This window comes from Neoarius graeffei, chromosome 24 (genome assembly GCF_027579695.1).
Source record: "Neoarius graeffei isolate fNeoGra1 chromosome 24, fNeoGra1.pri, whole genome shotgun sequence".
NCBI lineage: Eukaryota > Metazoa > Chordata > Actinopteri > Siluriformes > Ariidae > Neoarius > Neoarius graeffei.
Genome location: NC_083592.1, coordinates 49,849,497 through 49,866,241, shown reverse-complemented (window position 1 = coordinate 49,866,241; position 16,745 = coordinate 49,849,497). Strand labels below are relative to the sequence as shown.

Below are 16,745 nucleotides of genomic sequence, written 5' to 3'. Positions count from 1 at the left end.
AAACTGAACCGCACTCATTCTTTTAAGTTCGTTTCTTAAGACACGTATTTTTAAGTATGTTGCCTCGCTTGTTGACAGTTTCGGCGAACACTTCCGCCTTCTTCAAAACAGTCACCAGATGTCGAGTGGTGACGTGCCTTATCAGCTGATGTTACTCTATGGAGGCGTGAACGTCCCGCCCAATTTGACAGGTAGTCCACGCCTCCTGCTGTCAGGTTGCTGGCCCAGGACTGCGCTCCAGGTGTGTGACAGCGCGTACGCTCCCTCATCCCGGTTCATCGTCCTCTGCGCTGATAAGGCACGTCACCACTCGACATCTGGTGACTGTTTTGAAGAAGGCGGAAGTGTTCGCCGAAACTGTCAACAAGCGAGGTAACATACTTAAAAATACGTGTCTTAAGAAACGAACTTAAAAGAATAGTTATAATTATCAGACATAATGAATTTTCACTACATAGGAACCGCACTCATTTAAGTTGTGATTCGCGCTGTTTGTACCGATAGTAACCACAAATTCCCCGCAGACTTCGCTGATCCGCGGCCCCGATATGCGGCGTGCGCGTGCACGCACTCGGCGAAGGCAGTAGTGTGTGCGCGCACGCACTCGGCGGAGTTTATTTTGTGTTTAAAGTGCAAACACTGTTTCGGTTGTCAAGGGAACCTTACAACAGTCATTCAGACCAGTGGTAGGCTAGACTACAGAGTACAAAAAATGAGTAGGGGGCAAACGTGGGCCGAGGAAGAAACGCGCACCCTTGTGGATATATGGGCAGATGTCCACATATCTGAGCTTTTGGAGAGAACACACAAAAATGCCGACGTGTTTGCTGTATTCAGTGAGAAAATGAAGGAGAAGGGGTTCACGCGCTCCCCAGAACAATGTCGGCTAAAAGTGAAGAAACTCCGTCAGACCTACATTAAAATCAGGGACATTCTTTCAAAAAGTGGCGGTACTAGCGACGCAAAAAAGAAATTCATCTATTGTGTGAAGAGCCAGAACTGTCACAACATGATGTGCGCTCATCAGCGCTATCCTCCGTAGCCGCCTTGCCCTTTGTCGTCGTCGTTGATAAATTACTTGTACAACAGCATAGTAATCGCACAATTGTGAAAACAGTAAAAACTGGAAAAAACATATAGCTTTGATGACATTAAAAAGAATAACAGCACGGAAAGCCTCCATGACTACTTTTGAACTTAACGCTTTGTGCGCGTGTCGTCTCTGACCAATAGCTGAACGACCTCAGGGCACGTGGCTTTGTTGACAGATTTTGGTCCGCTTACTAAGGTGGGGTTGACATTAGACCGTATCAGCGGATCATCAGATTAACGTTTTTAAAACGATTAGCGTGCACACAGCAACGCCAATTCACGATTCGCGTGCACACAGCAACGCCAATACACGGATATGCTCGGCTCCGCAGGCATCCTGCGCTCCAAATCACTCCGCCCTGGACAGTGAGTGCCCTCTGGAGGGTGCGCACTCCGGCCCTGCACAGCTCACAGAGCGCGCGAGTGAAGCGCACGAGCAGTGATTCGGGACTGAGCCGCTGTGTGTGTGATCTCAGTGCATGTCGGGCATGCGCGTCACTTACCACTTGCAAGTGGAAGGATGGCAAGCCTAAAGACAATCATAACTACGCAATGGGCAGTATTTGCATCAGTATTTGCATCAGTATTTTCATACTTTTATACTCTTTAATGAAAGGTGATACAAGGCGGAAGTCCGCGCCGTTTTTCAGCAGTCGCGTCACATGACCAACGCCAGCGAATCAGGAAGGTGGATGTCACAGTGACGTTGTCCAATGACGACGCCAGCTAGAGCTCAGCACAGCGTATCCGCGTATTCTCAATGTTTACACAGCACCGGACCAGACACGATCTGGATTGAATACGTGGACCCTGGCGGATTCCCGTTTCCCGGCGTTTCCAGGCGTTTTAATGTAAACGGACAGTGCATCCGCGAAGAAAACGAGACAGATACGGTCTAATGTAAACTTGGCCTAAAATGTACAGTGTGAAAGCAAACCGCACCAAAATGAAAAAATAAAAAAAACATTTGGTTTGGACCAAAGCAAGTGAACTATCGAACTATCCTGGTCTGAATACACCCTTAGTATAGGTAATCATATGGGGCCGAGTAAAATTAAGGATTAATTTCACGAGTGATTTTGAAGTTTTGAAAACTTTGAAATCACGAGTCAAATTGATCCTTAATTTTACGAGGAACCATACGATTACTTGTTTATAATATATCGGGCCAAATTCGTACTTCGGAAGCCATTCAAGTTCACAACATTTAGCCTGTGAAGAAACAGAAAGGTCATCCAGAGTCCCTGTGTGATTAGAAAACTTACTTCTAGCTGTATGTGGTCCGAGTACAAGTACTTCAGTCTTGTCAGAGTTAAGGAGAAGGAAATTAATAAGCATCCAGTGTCTAATCTCCTTAACACATTCCTCAATTCTATAAAGCTGGTGTCTCTCATCAGGTTTTGCAGAGACATACAACTGTGTGTCATCAGCATAACAGTGGAAACTAATACAATGTTTACGAATAATATCACCCTGAGGTAATATATATAAAGAAAAAAAGCAGTGGACCCAAGACAGAACCTTGTGGAACACCAAACTTTACCTCGGTACGTCTAGAAATATCACCATTTATATCAACATACTGATAACGATCAGTTAAATAAGACCTGAGCCAGGAGAGGGCCGTTCCCTTAACACAGGCGTGCTCATTGGGGATAGATTAGGGACAAAATTAGCTCATGTTTTAAGTCGTTCAAATTCTGTAAAGCTGCTTTGCGACAATGTTTATTGTTAAAAGCGCGATACAAGTAAACTTGACTTGACTTGAAACTTGACAACATTTATCATTCACGTTTTCTGAACCAGTCGGGGCGCGAGACTATCTTGCACGTTTGAATCAGTTTCTAAAGCGTCTTTCATCATGACACGGCGACACGACACGAGGATTTTGAAAGTCTCATCTCATTATCTCTAGCTGCTTTATCCTGTTCTACAGGGTCGCAGGCAAGCTGGAGCCTATCCCAGCTGACTATGGGCGAAAGGCGGGGTACACCCTGGACAAGTCACCAGGTCATCACAGGGCTGACACATAGACACAGACAACCATTCACACTCACATTCACACCTACGGTCAATTTAGAGTCACCAGTTAACCTAACCTGCATGTCTTTGGACTGTGGGGGAAACCGGAGCACCCGGAGGAAACCCACGCGGACACGGGGAGAACATGCAAACTCCGCACAGAAAGGCCCTCGCCGGCCACGGGGCTCGAACCCAGGACCTTCTTGCTGTGAGGCGACAGCGCTAACCACTACACCACCGTGCCGCCCCTGTTTTGGCCCTATGTATTATAAAAAAAAAAAAGCTAATATGCAATAATTACAATATTTACAATGAAGAAAAATACTACAAAACCTAAAAAGAAAAGGAAAAAATTATATTGGTAAATTTATATTTAAATATTATCCTATTTAAAAAAAAAAAACTATCCCTAAAATGTTCAGTGTTTTATCTTAGGTTTTATTCAGTTTCTATTTCTAAGGCGCTCAGATCTTTCTTTATAAGTAGCGAGGAAGCTATATAAAGGATGATCTCTAGTTTTGATTTTATTAAAAAGGCAGCGGTCACACTTCTCCAAAAGCTCCAAGATGTTAAAACTAGTTGATGTCTCTTACAGCATCTTTTTAAAAAGCATTGGACAGTGGTAAGATCTGAAACACTAACCGTGTAACCTGGAAGGCCAGACAATATTTTCAGGAGAACTATCGCATTAAAGAGATGATCGACTTCATCTTACATGTCACCTTCTTTGTGCAGACTTCCTCCTCACCTACAGTGACAAGTCGCTCAGGTGATTATCGAGAAATAAATAGTCCAAATTTCTTGACCAATCAGTGCGTGCGATTTTCTATCATCACCTCCGTATTTATATTAATTGTAGTTTCAGTGTTGCGTGATTTGATCTTGGATAAAATACTAATCAGTCCTATTTACTCAAATGTTCGAGTTTACTTTCTACAGGCTTTGCTAAAATTGTCTAAATCAGGGGTTTTCAAAGTGTGGGAGAGTCAGCCCCCCCTCAGAGAGCAAATAAACAACAGCGCCCCCCTTACAATTTTTGTTGTTGCTATACTTAATGTTCCATTCGTATTTTAAAAAAAATGGTTGTTGTACATATTTTTATTTTTTTTCTTTTACACATTTTAAACATCTGTGCTTTTCTTTTTAAAACATCTTTTTTTTACACATTTTAAACATTTGTGCTTTTTAAAACATCTTTTTTTACACATTTTAAGCATCTGTGCTTTTTAAAACATCTTTTTTTACACATTTTAAGCATCTGTGCTTTTTTAAAACATCTTTTTTTACACATTTTAAACATCTGTGCTTTTTTAAAACATCTTTTTTTACACATTTTAAACATCTGTGCTTTTTTAAAACATCTTTTTTTACACATTTTAAACATCTGTGCTTTTTTAAAACATCTTTTTTTACACATTTTAAACATCTGTGCTTTTTTAAAACATCTTTTTTTACACATTTTAAACATCTGTGCTTTTTTTAAAACATTTTTTACACATTTTAAAAAACTGTGCTTTTTTAAAACATCTTTTTTTACACATTTTAAACATCTGTGCTTTTTTAAAACATCTTTTTTTACACATTTTAAACATCTGTGCTTTTTTAAAACATCTTTTTTACACATTTTAAACATCTGTCCTTTTTTAAAACATCTTTTTTTACACATTTTAAACATCTGTGCTTTTTTAAAACATCTTTTTTTACACATTTTAAACATCTGTCCTTTTTTAAAACATCTTTTTTTACACATTTTAAACATCTGTGCTTTTTTAAAACATCTTTTTTTTACACATTTTAAACATCTGTGCTTTTTAAAACATCTTTTTTTTACACATTTTAAACATCTGTGCTTTTTAAAACATCTTTTTTTTACACATTTTAAACATCTGTGCTTTTTTAAAACATCTTTTTTTTTACACACTTTAAACATCTGTGCTTTTTTTAAAACATCTTTTTTTACACATTTTAAACATCTGTGCTTTTTTAAAACATCTTCTTTTTTTTTTACATATCTGTGAAGAATCTCAGTCATCCAGGTACATAGTAATCTGTGGTTGGTAGAAGAGAGCAACTGGACTTGCGTTAAAACATCTTGTTTTACACATTTTAAACATCTCATAGCATCGTTAGCTAGCACCTCTTGGCAGACAACACACTGTGGCAGTGGAGCAGCTTCAGATCCAGTCCAAGAAAATCCAAATTTTAAATAATCGTGGTCATACTTCCTTCTTTTTTTGCTTGGCCCAGACTCCGTCTCCTCACTCACTGTAGCTTTAGGTACTAAAAATCGATCCATTTTGTCTCTGGCAAAGGCTAGCTGAAGTTCGCTAAGTGTCCGCAATAGTAACTTGTTCTGATTTATTTTTCCTCACGTTGCGCCCCCCCCCCCCCCCCCCCCCCCCCCCCCCCCCCCCCGAAGAACTCTGGCGCCCCCTAGGGGAGGCGCGCCCCACACTTTGAAAAGCCCTGGTCTAAATTGATCCAGAAGCCATGCGTCTGTAACTAAACATTCATTTGTGTGTGTGTGTGTTGGTATAGGAGGCCTTTAGAGCTGGACACTGACGGTATCTGGTGTGTCCTGCCGAACTCCTTCCCTGAGAACTTCGTCATCAAGGCCACCAACGAGAAGAAGCCCAAAGTGACCATAAGTTACCCCGGGGCCATGCTGAACATCATGGTTAAGGCAGGTTCATTTCCTTCCTGATGAATATGTATGTCGCGTTTCTCAACCACTGGTAATGGGCCACGAAGCGCCATCGAGTGGGCTGCGAATTTTTTTTCAAGTCGAAGTTAATTTTTTTTACTCGTAGTAGGGTACAATTGCTGCGTTTCATCCGACGTCACATCCGGCTCGTTAAGCTACGGTCACACTACAGCTCGCGATGGGTTATCGATGAAAATGAGGCATTTTGGTGGCAATATACACGTGAGCTAAAAGTTGTGGTCACACAGAAGGTGACTTGACTGTCACGCCTTTGAGCGCTTCAATCTGGCTCACAGAGCGCGTGGTGCGTGCGCTTGGGACCCGGTCATTCTGGGAAACACCTGATACTGATTTGAGCGCAATCAGCAGATACGGAAGCTGTTTTCACAGAGGTTTTGCAAAGCATCATCGTCGTTTGTTTCTAGCCATGTTTATAACGCTGTTTAAATATTTTGCTTCCTGTTTTGCTTTTGTAAATATCACTCCTGCTAATATACACTCTTCCTGCACTTACAGTGGTGCTTGAAAGTTTGTGAACCCTTGAGAATTTTCTATATTTTTGCATAAATATAACCGAAAACATCATCAGATTTTCACACAAGTCCTAAAAGTAGATAAAGAGAACCCAGTTAAACAAATGAGACAAAAATATTATACTTGGTCATTTATTTATTGAGGAAAATGATTCATTGTTACATATCTGTGAGTGGCAAAAGTATGTGAACCTTTGCTTTCAGTATCTGGTGTGACCCCCTTGTGCAGCAATAACTGCAACTAAATGTTTGCGGTAACTGTTGATCAGTCCTGCACACCGGCTTGGAGGAATTTTAGCCCATTCCTCCGTACAGAACAGCTTCAACTCTGGGATGTTGGTGGGTTTCCTCACATGAACTGCTCGCTTCAGGTCCTTCCACAACATTTCCATTGGATTAAGGTCAGGACTTTGACTTGGCCATTCCAAAACATAAACTTTATTCTTCTTTAACCATTCTTTGGTAGAACGACTTGTGTGCTTAGGGTCGTTGTCTTGCTGCATGACCCACCTTCTCTTGAGATTCAGTTCATGGACAGATGTCCTGACATTTTCCTTTAGAAAATACTGGTATAATTCAGAATTCATTGTTCCATCAATGATGGCAAGTCGTCCTGGCCCAGATGCAGCAAAACAGAGGCCCAAACCATGATCCTACCACCACCATGTTTCACAGATGGGATAAGGTTCTTATGCTGGAATGCAGTGTTTTCCTTTCTCCAAACAGAACGCTTCTCATTTAAACCAAAAAGTTCTATTTTCGTCTCATCCGTCCACAAACCATTTTTCCAATAGCCTTCTGGCTTGTCCACGTGATCTTTAGTAAACTGCAGACGAGCAGCAATGTTCTTTTTGGAGAGCAGTGGCTTTCTCCTTGCAACCCTGCCATGCACACCATTGTTGTTCAGTGTTCTCCTGATGGTGGACTCATGAACATTAGCCAATGTGATGGAGGCCTTCAGTTGCTTAGAAGTTACCCTGGGGTCCTTTGTGACCTCGCCAACTATTACACGCCTTGCTCTTGGAGTGATCTTTGTTGGTCGACCACCCCTGGAGAGGGTAACAATGGTCTTGAATTTCCTCCATTTGTACACAATCTGTCTGACTGTGGATTGGTGGAGTCCAAACTCTTTAGAGATGGTTTTGTAATCTTTTCCAGCGTGATGAGCATCAACGCTTTTTCTGAGGTCCTCAGAAATCTCCTTTGTTCGTGCCATGATACACTTCCACAAACATGTGTTGTGAAGATCAGACTTTGATAGATCCCTGTTCTTTAAATAAAACAGGGTGCCCACTCACACCTGATTGTCATCCCATTGATTGAAAACACCTGACTCTAATTTCACCTTCAAATTAACTGCTAATCCTAGAGGTTCACATACTTTTGCCACTCACAGATATGTAATATTGGATCATTTTCCTCAATAAATAAATGACCAAGTATAATATTTTTGTCTCATTTGTTTAACTGGGTTCTCTTTATCTACTTTTAGGACTTGTGTGAAAATCTGATGTTGTTTTCGGTCATATTTATGCAGAAATATAGAAAATTCTAAAGGGTTCACAAACTTTCAAGCACCACTGTAGATCCATCCCGCTGTCTATCTTGTAGTGTCCTGATCCTCAGATCTTTAACCCAGCAACATATAAAAAGTTGTACACGTCCATACTCTTCCAGGTTTTTAATCTGCGTGTCCGTGTAGAACGATGTCTGCAGCACCAGGTAGTTTGAGATGTCGGGGAACTTAACGGATGGACAATTTTCCAACTTGTAGGAAAAATCCTTCTTTATTAGTGTGTAAGGATCTAATCCCATTGAGTGCTTCCTATATCCACTTCTTTTGAGTGTACTTCTTGGTTTTGATAATTTGCTTGTTTGCTGAACACAAACATGGCTATCAGTTCTTGTGTTAATCAACCAGACTCCACTTTTGGATCATTAATGCCTTTTGACTGAGAATGCCCTGCATGCATGGTTTGGCTTCTGGCACAGCCGTACAGTTTTAAATACGATACCTACAATTAAAAACAGTTTGTTTGTATTGTATTTATTTAATTCCTGGGCTCCCATCTGTAACAGGGAGCGATGTTGCGTTCCGTTAATACGCTTTACAGTAGATTATTCGATTCTAATAGAATAGATGAGCCAATTTTTTTTTTTTTTTCCACGGGCCCCGACTAGGGTGCATCAGTTGCCCTCACTTTCATAAAATCTGATGCATTTTTGTTTGGGTGTTCCTTTTCACCAATAAAGACATCCTGTAAAATTTTTTGACCATATTCAAAAGTCTAATGGTGGCACCATGAGGTTCATTTTTTGCCAAAAACTGCTTATTTTATGTTTTGGCGTAAGGTTTGAATCACAATGTTGGACTCCATTTATTGATTTCTTGTGAGCCAGAGATCATGTTAAGAACCTTTGCAAGGGATTGAGAAGCATTAATGTGATTCGTAATACATTTGTATTGTTTAAAAGTAGTTGAACAATGATTCAATGAACAGCTAAAACTCAAACTGTGCTTGATAATATATTTAGAATATGTACTAAAAATGTGTATCTAAGATATTTGGTATACTCTATAAGGTGCCATAATGTTTCATGAAAAGTGATCGAAATTTTGTCATCAAAGTCATAAAATAGCAGCTTTTTCCATAACTTTGAGCTCATGGTGCCACCATTAAACTTTAGAATTTTGTCAAAATATTTCACCCAGTGTGTTTTCTTACCAAAAGGAACATAAAAACAAAAATGCATCATGATCGGAGGAACTTTTCATTGTTAGGGGGCAACTGATGCACCCTAGCCCCGACTCGTTACAGGTAGGAATAGGTGGGCCTCCGAGTGGAAAAGGTTGAGAACCCGTGATGTAGAGGATGTATTTTTGGAGTCTGTGCTGTAGCTGAGTGTTAATTTATTGCTTCACTCATGTGTCGGATCCAGGAAGGCTTTACCAACGATCAGTACCAGGAGCTGGTGGACCCGGCCTCGCTCACGTACCAGACGAGGTCAGAGAACAGCATCTTCTTTGAGGTGGATGGACCGTACCTGGCCATGATCCTGCCTGCGTCTAAAGAGGAGGGCAAGAAGCTGAAGAAGAGGTGAGATGACAGCAGGGCAGCACCTTTTGTCTCTGTTCACAGTTTATTTTAATATTTTGATGAGACTTGAAAAGACCTCAATAACGTGCTTTGACCTGGCACTAACGACTGTGTGCTCTTCTCCCCCCCCCAATTAAACACACATTAGATCAAAATAGTGGACTGAGATTAAAGTGCATATCACGGGTAAATTCAGGAGCAAGATCAGTGTAATTCTCCTATTTTAGATTAAACTTTGGTCAAATATCTGTCACATTTTGTGCAATTTTTTTTTCCCCTTGCGCAATACCAGAAAAATTCAGTTGAAATCAAGCCATTTGAGGCGAATTGGTCCGCCTCTGAAAAAACTTGGCATTTGGATTTCCCGGCAAACATTGATTGATTTTCGTGACGTCGCGTGCGGGACGCCTCCCTCTGAATCCTACGTCAGCGCTGGTTTGTTTATGAGAAAACGATCTGGTGGTTTTCTGCAAATTTCTTCAACGTTATCGCGTAATTATTAAAATGGTTAACAGATGTATCGTAGGAGGGTGTAGCAACACCAATCATGATGGAATTAGTACTCATCGTTTCCCAAAAGACCGGACAATGAGAGAGAAATGGGAGCACTTGGGCTACACAGGCTGTGCACTGAAACCGTGCAAAGCTCGCGCAGCCTGCTGGCGTTTCCGCAGATAACGTCCAAATCTGGCTGCAGACTCCCTTGGGATTTTTCCAGACGCGTTTTATTTTATTTTTTTTCTGCTGTAGACAGATGGCCTTGTGCAAAATTGCTCTTCTGGATGAGTGTGTAAAGAGACATACTTTCATATTTTTAAAAAAACCAAATCGGTCCAGAATATGCACTTTAACCATTAATCTGGTCCAGATGTCACTGAGCCGCCAGGACACTAAATGATGTCACTCTAAACGTTTTTCAAAAAAAAAAAAAAACGATGTAAATTTTCCTGTACTTGATTCAAACTATGTTCTTAAGTCAGGAATGAAACTCTGTAATCGGAAAATAATCAGTGATGGGATGGTGTGGCCTCGACCGACCCTTTTGCCTGTATTCTCGTTTTTGATCTCGCCTGCCGTTTTGGATTGTTTGCCTGTGTATATCTTGTCTGACTGTATATATATTCTGCACTTTATTAAACTGTATACTTCTGCACATACATCCGCCTCCATCGCGTACGTGACATGGAGATTATTCCATACGACTTGGAACCAACTGAGAAGAGTTGGAAAGACGACAGGATAAGGACGAGTCCGTCGCTCTGGTATTTACGTCATTACTGTCGCACAATTAAAACGTGCCGGATCAGGCGGCTGCTGGGTTTTCAAAATGATAAATACATGCATGCATTTTTGTGATAAATGTGTCAGATCACAGAATCCAGGGACACGTCGGCCCGGGGGCATTTTGAGTTATTGACAGATTCAGAAAGTACAGTTTCTAAGCTTTCCAATGATGCCTTCCATGTGGAGATCTGACAATATTTGAAGAATGTGTGGCCTTTTGAAAGTGTATACTTCTTAAAACAGAAAAGGGAGAAAATTGCCCTCAAAGTTTTCCATCTCAGTTACTCTGGGTGCAGGCCGGGCACATAATGCTGCTCATTTGCATGACATTAAGGAAAGCCCAACCCCCTACTAGCTAGCACGATGCTACTTTCATGTAAACAAAGATCACCACGTCGATTTTCCTTCCATGCAAAGTATGCCCAACACAATTATGAAGTACAAAAATAAGTCCTAAAGTATACTTTAACGCTTTGTGGTTGAAAAATTACTCACACCGTAAAGGCCAATTTGTGCTGACAACCCAGTCCTCGCAGATAGCGTCGGAGACAGTGTCTGCGTAGCCCCCCCACCTTCGCAGACGCTCTGCGCGCACCTCCCAAAAATTGTGACCACCGCAGAAGCCTCGCAGACAGCGTCGCAGACAAGAGGGCTCTGATTGGTCCACTCTACATCCGCTGTACACGCACTTCCGCTTCCCTACTTTCCCGGTTTGGTTTGTTTTCACGACCGCCATTTTTAAAAACACGAGCGAAGATGGAGCAGCACGAAGAGCGGTTGATCGAGGAAGTGAGGAAGTACGTACATCTATACGACTCCAGTTCTAGTCATTATAAGTAACCGGAGGATAAACACTCCACTAACCACACCCACCAACTACTCCTAGCAATTTCGCGACTTCGCGTCCCCTTGCGTTGTGGCAGTGAATAACATCGCGCACGCCTATTACTCCCCGCTCAACGATAAATTACAACTGTCTGCGAAAAGCTATCTGCGAAAGCCTTGTCGCAAGAGCATGCAGAGGCCTTAAGAAAGAAAGATAGCATGATGATGACACAACTAACACAACGTTAGTTTCATGTAAAGCCTCGGTCACAACCGGCCGTACGCACTCCTACGGCCTGTCTACATGCAAGAAACGCACGGAGGGCACGCATGAAACGCACGAGAGCGCGCGTGAAACGCACGAGAGCGCGCGTGTGACGTGCTGATTTTCGAGCCGCTGACCGGCCGCAGAGGTTCGTTGTCATGTCAAACTCTACGGGCGCTTACGTTTTTTTCAGGTTGCAAGACAAACTTACAGCCAACGCGCGTCTTTCTCCGTGAAAAAAAAAAAAGCAGCAATTTGGGAAACGCCAAAAATCGCACGGCCAAAAATCGTACGTCCGGTTGTGACCTAGGCTTAACCAAACCACAACGCTCTCCGTTACATGCAAAAATAACCACACAGCCTTAGATTAATAAACTCACCCCATCAGAAAGAGAAACGGCGCCTTGCACACACCAATGCCTCCGATGGAATGTAGTTTTAGAACGGTCCGTGTATCATCCGATCATTCAAGTATTCCATTCAATCTGGAAAACGAGGTTGCGGTTTTTTTGCTAGAAATGGTGATCTCCGATGTAAATACCGTGCGTCTGTTTGCTTCGCGGTGTTTCAGCTCCTCTGCGCTCTGTTTAGCTTCCTCATTCCCTAGTGAAATTACATGCCTGTATGCAGCTTAAGTAGCCACGAGCTCAGCTCGTATCATACAGCTGATTGGCAGAAAAAAAAAACAAAAGACTTAAGGCCAAGTTTACATTAGACCGTATCTGTCTCGTTTTCTTCGCGGATGCACTGTCTGTTTACATTAAAACGCCTGGAAACGGGAATCCGCCAGGGTCCACGTATTCAATCCAGATCGTGTCTGGTCCGGTGCTGTGTAAACATTGAGAATACGCGGATACGCTGTGCTGAGCTCTAGCTGGCGTCGTCATTGGACAGCGTCACTGTGACATCCACCTTCCTGATTCGCTGGCGTTGGTCATGTGACGCGACTGCTGAAAAACGGCGCGGACTTCCGCCTTGTATCACCTTTCATTAAAGAGTATAAAAGTATGAAAATACTGCAAATACTGATGCAAATACTGCCCATTGTGTAGTTATGATTGTCTTTAGGCTTGCCATCCTTCCACTTGCAAGTGGTAAGTGACGCGCATGCCCGACATGCACTGAGATCACACACACAGCGGCTCAGTCCCAAATCACTGCTCGTGCACTTCACTCGCGCGCTCTGTGAGCTGCGCAGGGCCGGAGTGCGCACCCTCCAGAGGGCACTCGCTGTTCAGGGTGGAGTGATTTGGAGCGCAGGATGCCTGCGGAGCCGAGCGTATCCGTGTATTGGCGTTGCTGTGTGCACGCGAATCGTGTATTGGCGTTGCTGTGTGCACGCTAATCGTTTTAAAAACGTTAATCTGATGATCCGCTGATACGGTCTAATGCAAACCCCACCTAAATCATCATGTGAATGGCCCATATGGTAATTTACCCACACCCCCCAGCAGGCTACAGTCCTGACAAAAACGAGACAATTTGCAACAAAAAATGTATGCTTTTCCAACAAAACAATCTATTATCTGAAATACTGATTGCATTCTTCAAGATCTCAACTTGCACATGATGGAAAAAAACAAAAATCACAAATTTCGAAAAAAAAATGCTTCTTTTGCGATTATCTCGGATTCGTTTCGGCCGACATGCATCCCTGGATTCGGTGAGGGGTCACAAATGCATTATTATACCGAGCGCATTTCCAACATAATCCTCACTAAGGTTTCGGACAGCACTACAAAACGGCGTCCCCACTATATAGTGATTAGGGAGCGATTTCGGACACACGGAAAACTTCCGGCTTGATTACAGCAGTGTTCGAAAGAGGGCGCGCGCGTCTTTTGACGACGTTGGCGGATGCTGGTCACTTTGATTTCACTTTGTTATTATCGGTACAAACAGCGCGAATCACAACTTAAATGAGTACGGTTCAGTTTGACACTGTCAGTCCGTTAGATAAACATTTAATTTTATTAAAATCGAAAATTAATATTTAGAACCTGTGGGCTACAAAAAAAATAGTCATTAAAGTAGCCGGCTGGACTTAATTGTGTGCCGGCTGTATGCGACCTGTCCGGTCAGACTACAGTCGCATGTGAAAATAACGGATATGCATCGGAATTAGGACCACATATCCAAGCGGCGAATCACAACTTATTAATCATAGTGCATGTAACCCTATCGAGCTACGTAGTCGAGCTACTTACTTCCCTTCCGGAAGTGACGAGACCACAAGCGAGAAACACAACAGCCTTGGTCGGCATGACAACAGTAGTAGTAGCGGAGCAGCGGAAGAGGTCAGGAGGAACAAGGAGACAAAAAACAAAAACAATTGAACTTTTTGTGTGTTTATTAAGACATAAGTTAAATTGTAAGCAAAAAATGGACTTTAGAAAAATATACAATTGTGCAAAATAAGTTGTCTTACAAAACAGTGGTCTGCGCAGGACAGTTTGTAGCCAACAGGTGGCAATGACATGTGGTGTGAATGTAAAGTGGAAATCACTCCTCTTCTTCATGGCGACAACCGGAAGTGTACCAACACGATGGGGCGTGTAGCGCCACCTGTGGCTCGGGTGCACAATGTACCTCACACAATAGCTCGATTTCCTTGTGTGCATGTAGGATTGGATTTCTCTGGCACCCCTGCTGGGACCCTTAGCTCGATTACTGACAGTAGCTCGATTTGGATGCGCATGTAAACACACTGAATGTGAGACTCATTTGACATTTCACTTGAGACTGATGCGCCTGTTGCGCGTCCCTGAATTAATTCTATGTTTTTCTGTGTGTGAAAAATAAATGAAGTTCCATGCACAAACAAAATACCTAATTACAATAAATGCATGCATTTTTTACAATACGCATAATTAATGTTAATTGAGTGAAACCATTACAGTCCATGCACGAGCTGGTGCACGTAGTTCGGGTCCTTTGACCCAGGAACCCGGAAGTCCTGCAGTAAACAACCACAGTGAAGCAACAGGAAAATGCAGCTCTCGCATACACAATCACAGATCTTCTTCTTCTTCTTCTTTTGGCTGCTCCTGATTAGGGGTCGCCACAGCGGATCTTTCGTCTCCATTGCTCCCGGTCTTCCGGCCATCCTTAAAAAAAAATCCGTTTCCTGTCCACCGGGTGAGCAAAAAAATTTTCAGTAGGGAGGGAGGGATTTATTTATATATATATATATATATATATATATATATATATATATATATATATATATTGGTGCTGTCAAAAATGTCGCGTTATTATCGCGTTAACTTGACTCAATTTTAACGGCGATAATTTTTTTATGGCGAGATTAACGCTCTGTGACATGATGTAGGTTTTTCATAAGCTTTTGAAACTGCCAGGAACTTGGAACAGAGACTTTGCTTAGAAAAACGATAGCAGCTAGACTGTAATGCCACGCCCCGCACAGCCAGAGTCCTCTGCCCTCCCCCCAAAGAACCAGCGCGGGCAGGGCGCGCTAGCCCCGCGCTTCGGGACGAAGAGCCACGATGCTCAGCTTAGGTTTTGTTTTCCCATCGGCGGCTCCAGCCCGACTTTGCAGTGGCTGTGACAAGACGTGTTATGCTCTGCAATAAAAAAAAAAACCACATTGGTACAAAGCAAGCCCATTCACTTTTTTTATGCTGATAAAAGAATTACAATGGTTTTTCATGTGACAAAAATGTGCGATTAAATTGCGATTAATCGCGAGTTAACTATGACAGTCGCGACATTAATCGCGATTAAATATTTTAATCACTTGACAGCACTAATATATATATATATATATATATATATATATATGGATGGATAAGAAATCGCAATGCTGTGTTTGCTTTTTCTTTCAGTACTTTTTTATTACAAAAGCAGACACATTTAATAAAATCTCATCTCATTATCTGTAGCCGCTTTATCCTTCTACAGGGTCGCAGGCAAGCTGGAGCCTATCCCAGCTGACTATGGGCGAAAGGCGGGGTACACCCTGGACAAGTCGCCAGGTCATCACAGGGCTGACACATAGACACAGACAACCATTCACACTCACATTCACACCTACGGTCAATTTAGAGTCACCAGTTAACCTAACCTGCATGTCTTTGGACTGTGGGGGAAACCGGAGCACCCGGAGGAAACCCACGCGGACACGGGGAGAACATGCAAACTCCACACAGAAAGGCCCTCGCCGGCCACGGGGCTCGAACCCGGACCTTCTTGCTGTGAGGCGACAGCGCTAACCACTACACCACCGTGCCGCCATTTAATAAAATATGACACTTTAATCAACTGAAACTTGTACAAAAACTTTAATATTATTATAAAACCTACCGTGCAGGAACAGGCGTCACCACAAACGGTCCTCGGCATTTCACTGCCTCTTTGATTCTGTCCTGGCGGCCGTCTAAATACCACAAGCAGTTTGTAATGTTCATTACTACATTTGTTCCTTCAGTTTGGCCAGTATGTCTAGATAGACAAGGTCCTTCTCTCTGGATGTCTTTTATAATTTCGTTGTGTAATTTGTTCTTTTTATTTGCGACAGACACAGTTTTTAATTCTGTCCAGCCAACCTGCATTAGTTCCGTAAACGCATTTTTTTTTTTTTGTTCAGTTCCGTTCTCATTTTGAATAGATCTATTAGGTTCTCCTACAGATCTGTCAGGGTCATTAACAAAGTAGGTAATGAATTTCGCATAACAAAACTCAAAAGCTGTTTGTAACTAGAGGTCTGCGCGGGTCGGATTTTTCCGTCCCGCACCCGCATTGTGCAGTCCCGCTCCCGCAAAGAATTATGATTTTCAGTCCCGCTCCCGCCCGCGCCTGCCATATTTTGTCCCGCTCCCGCCCGCAAATCCCGCATGATGCAGACGTTCGCATTATTTCTCACGAAATTCTTGTCTTGACACAGCGTGATGGTGCCCCGCCCC

At 42.5% G+C, this 16,745-nt stretch overlaps 1 protein-coding gene across 1 annotated transcript in view; it reads left to right on the top strand.

Moving 5' to 3' along the window:
• Positions 1 to 16,745, top strand: part of pole (polymerase (DNA directed), epsilon) — a 155,198-nt gene that overhangs the window by 61,221 nt on the left and 77,232 nt on the right. Inside the window, exons 23-24 of the mRNA XM_060907428.1 lie at positions 5,653 to 5,801; positions 9,296 to 9,449. Of these exons, the coding sequence (XP_060763411.1) occupies positions 5,653 to 5,801; positions 9,296 to 9,449 (303 nt within the window). The remainder of the gene's footprint in view (positions 1 to 5,652; positions 5,802 to 9,295; positions 9,450 to 16,745) is intronic.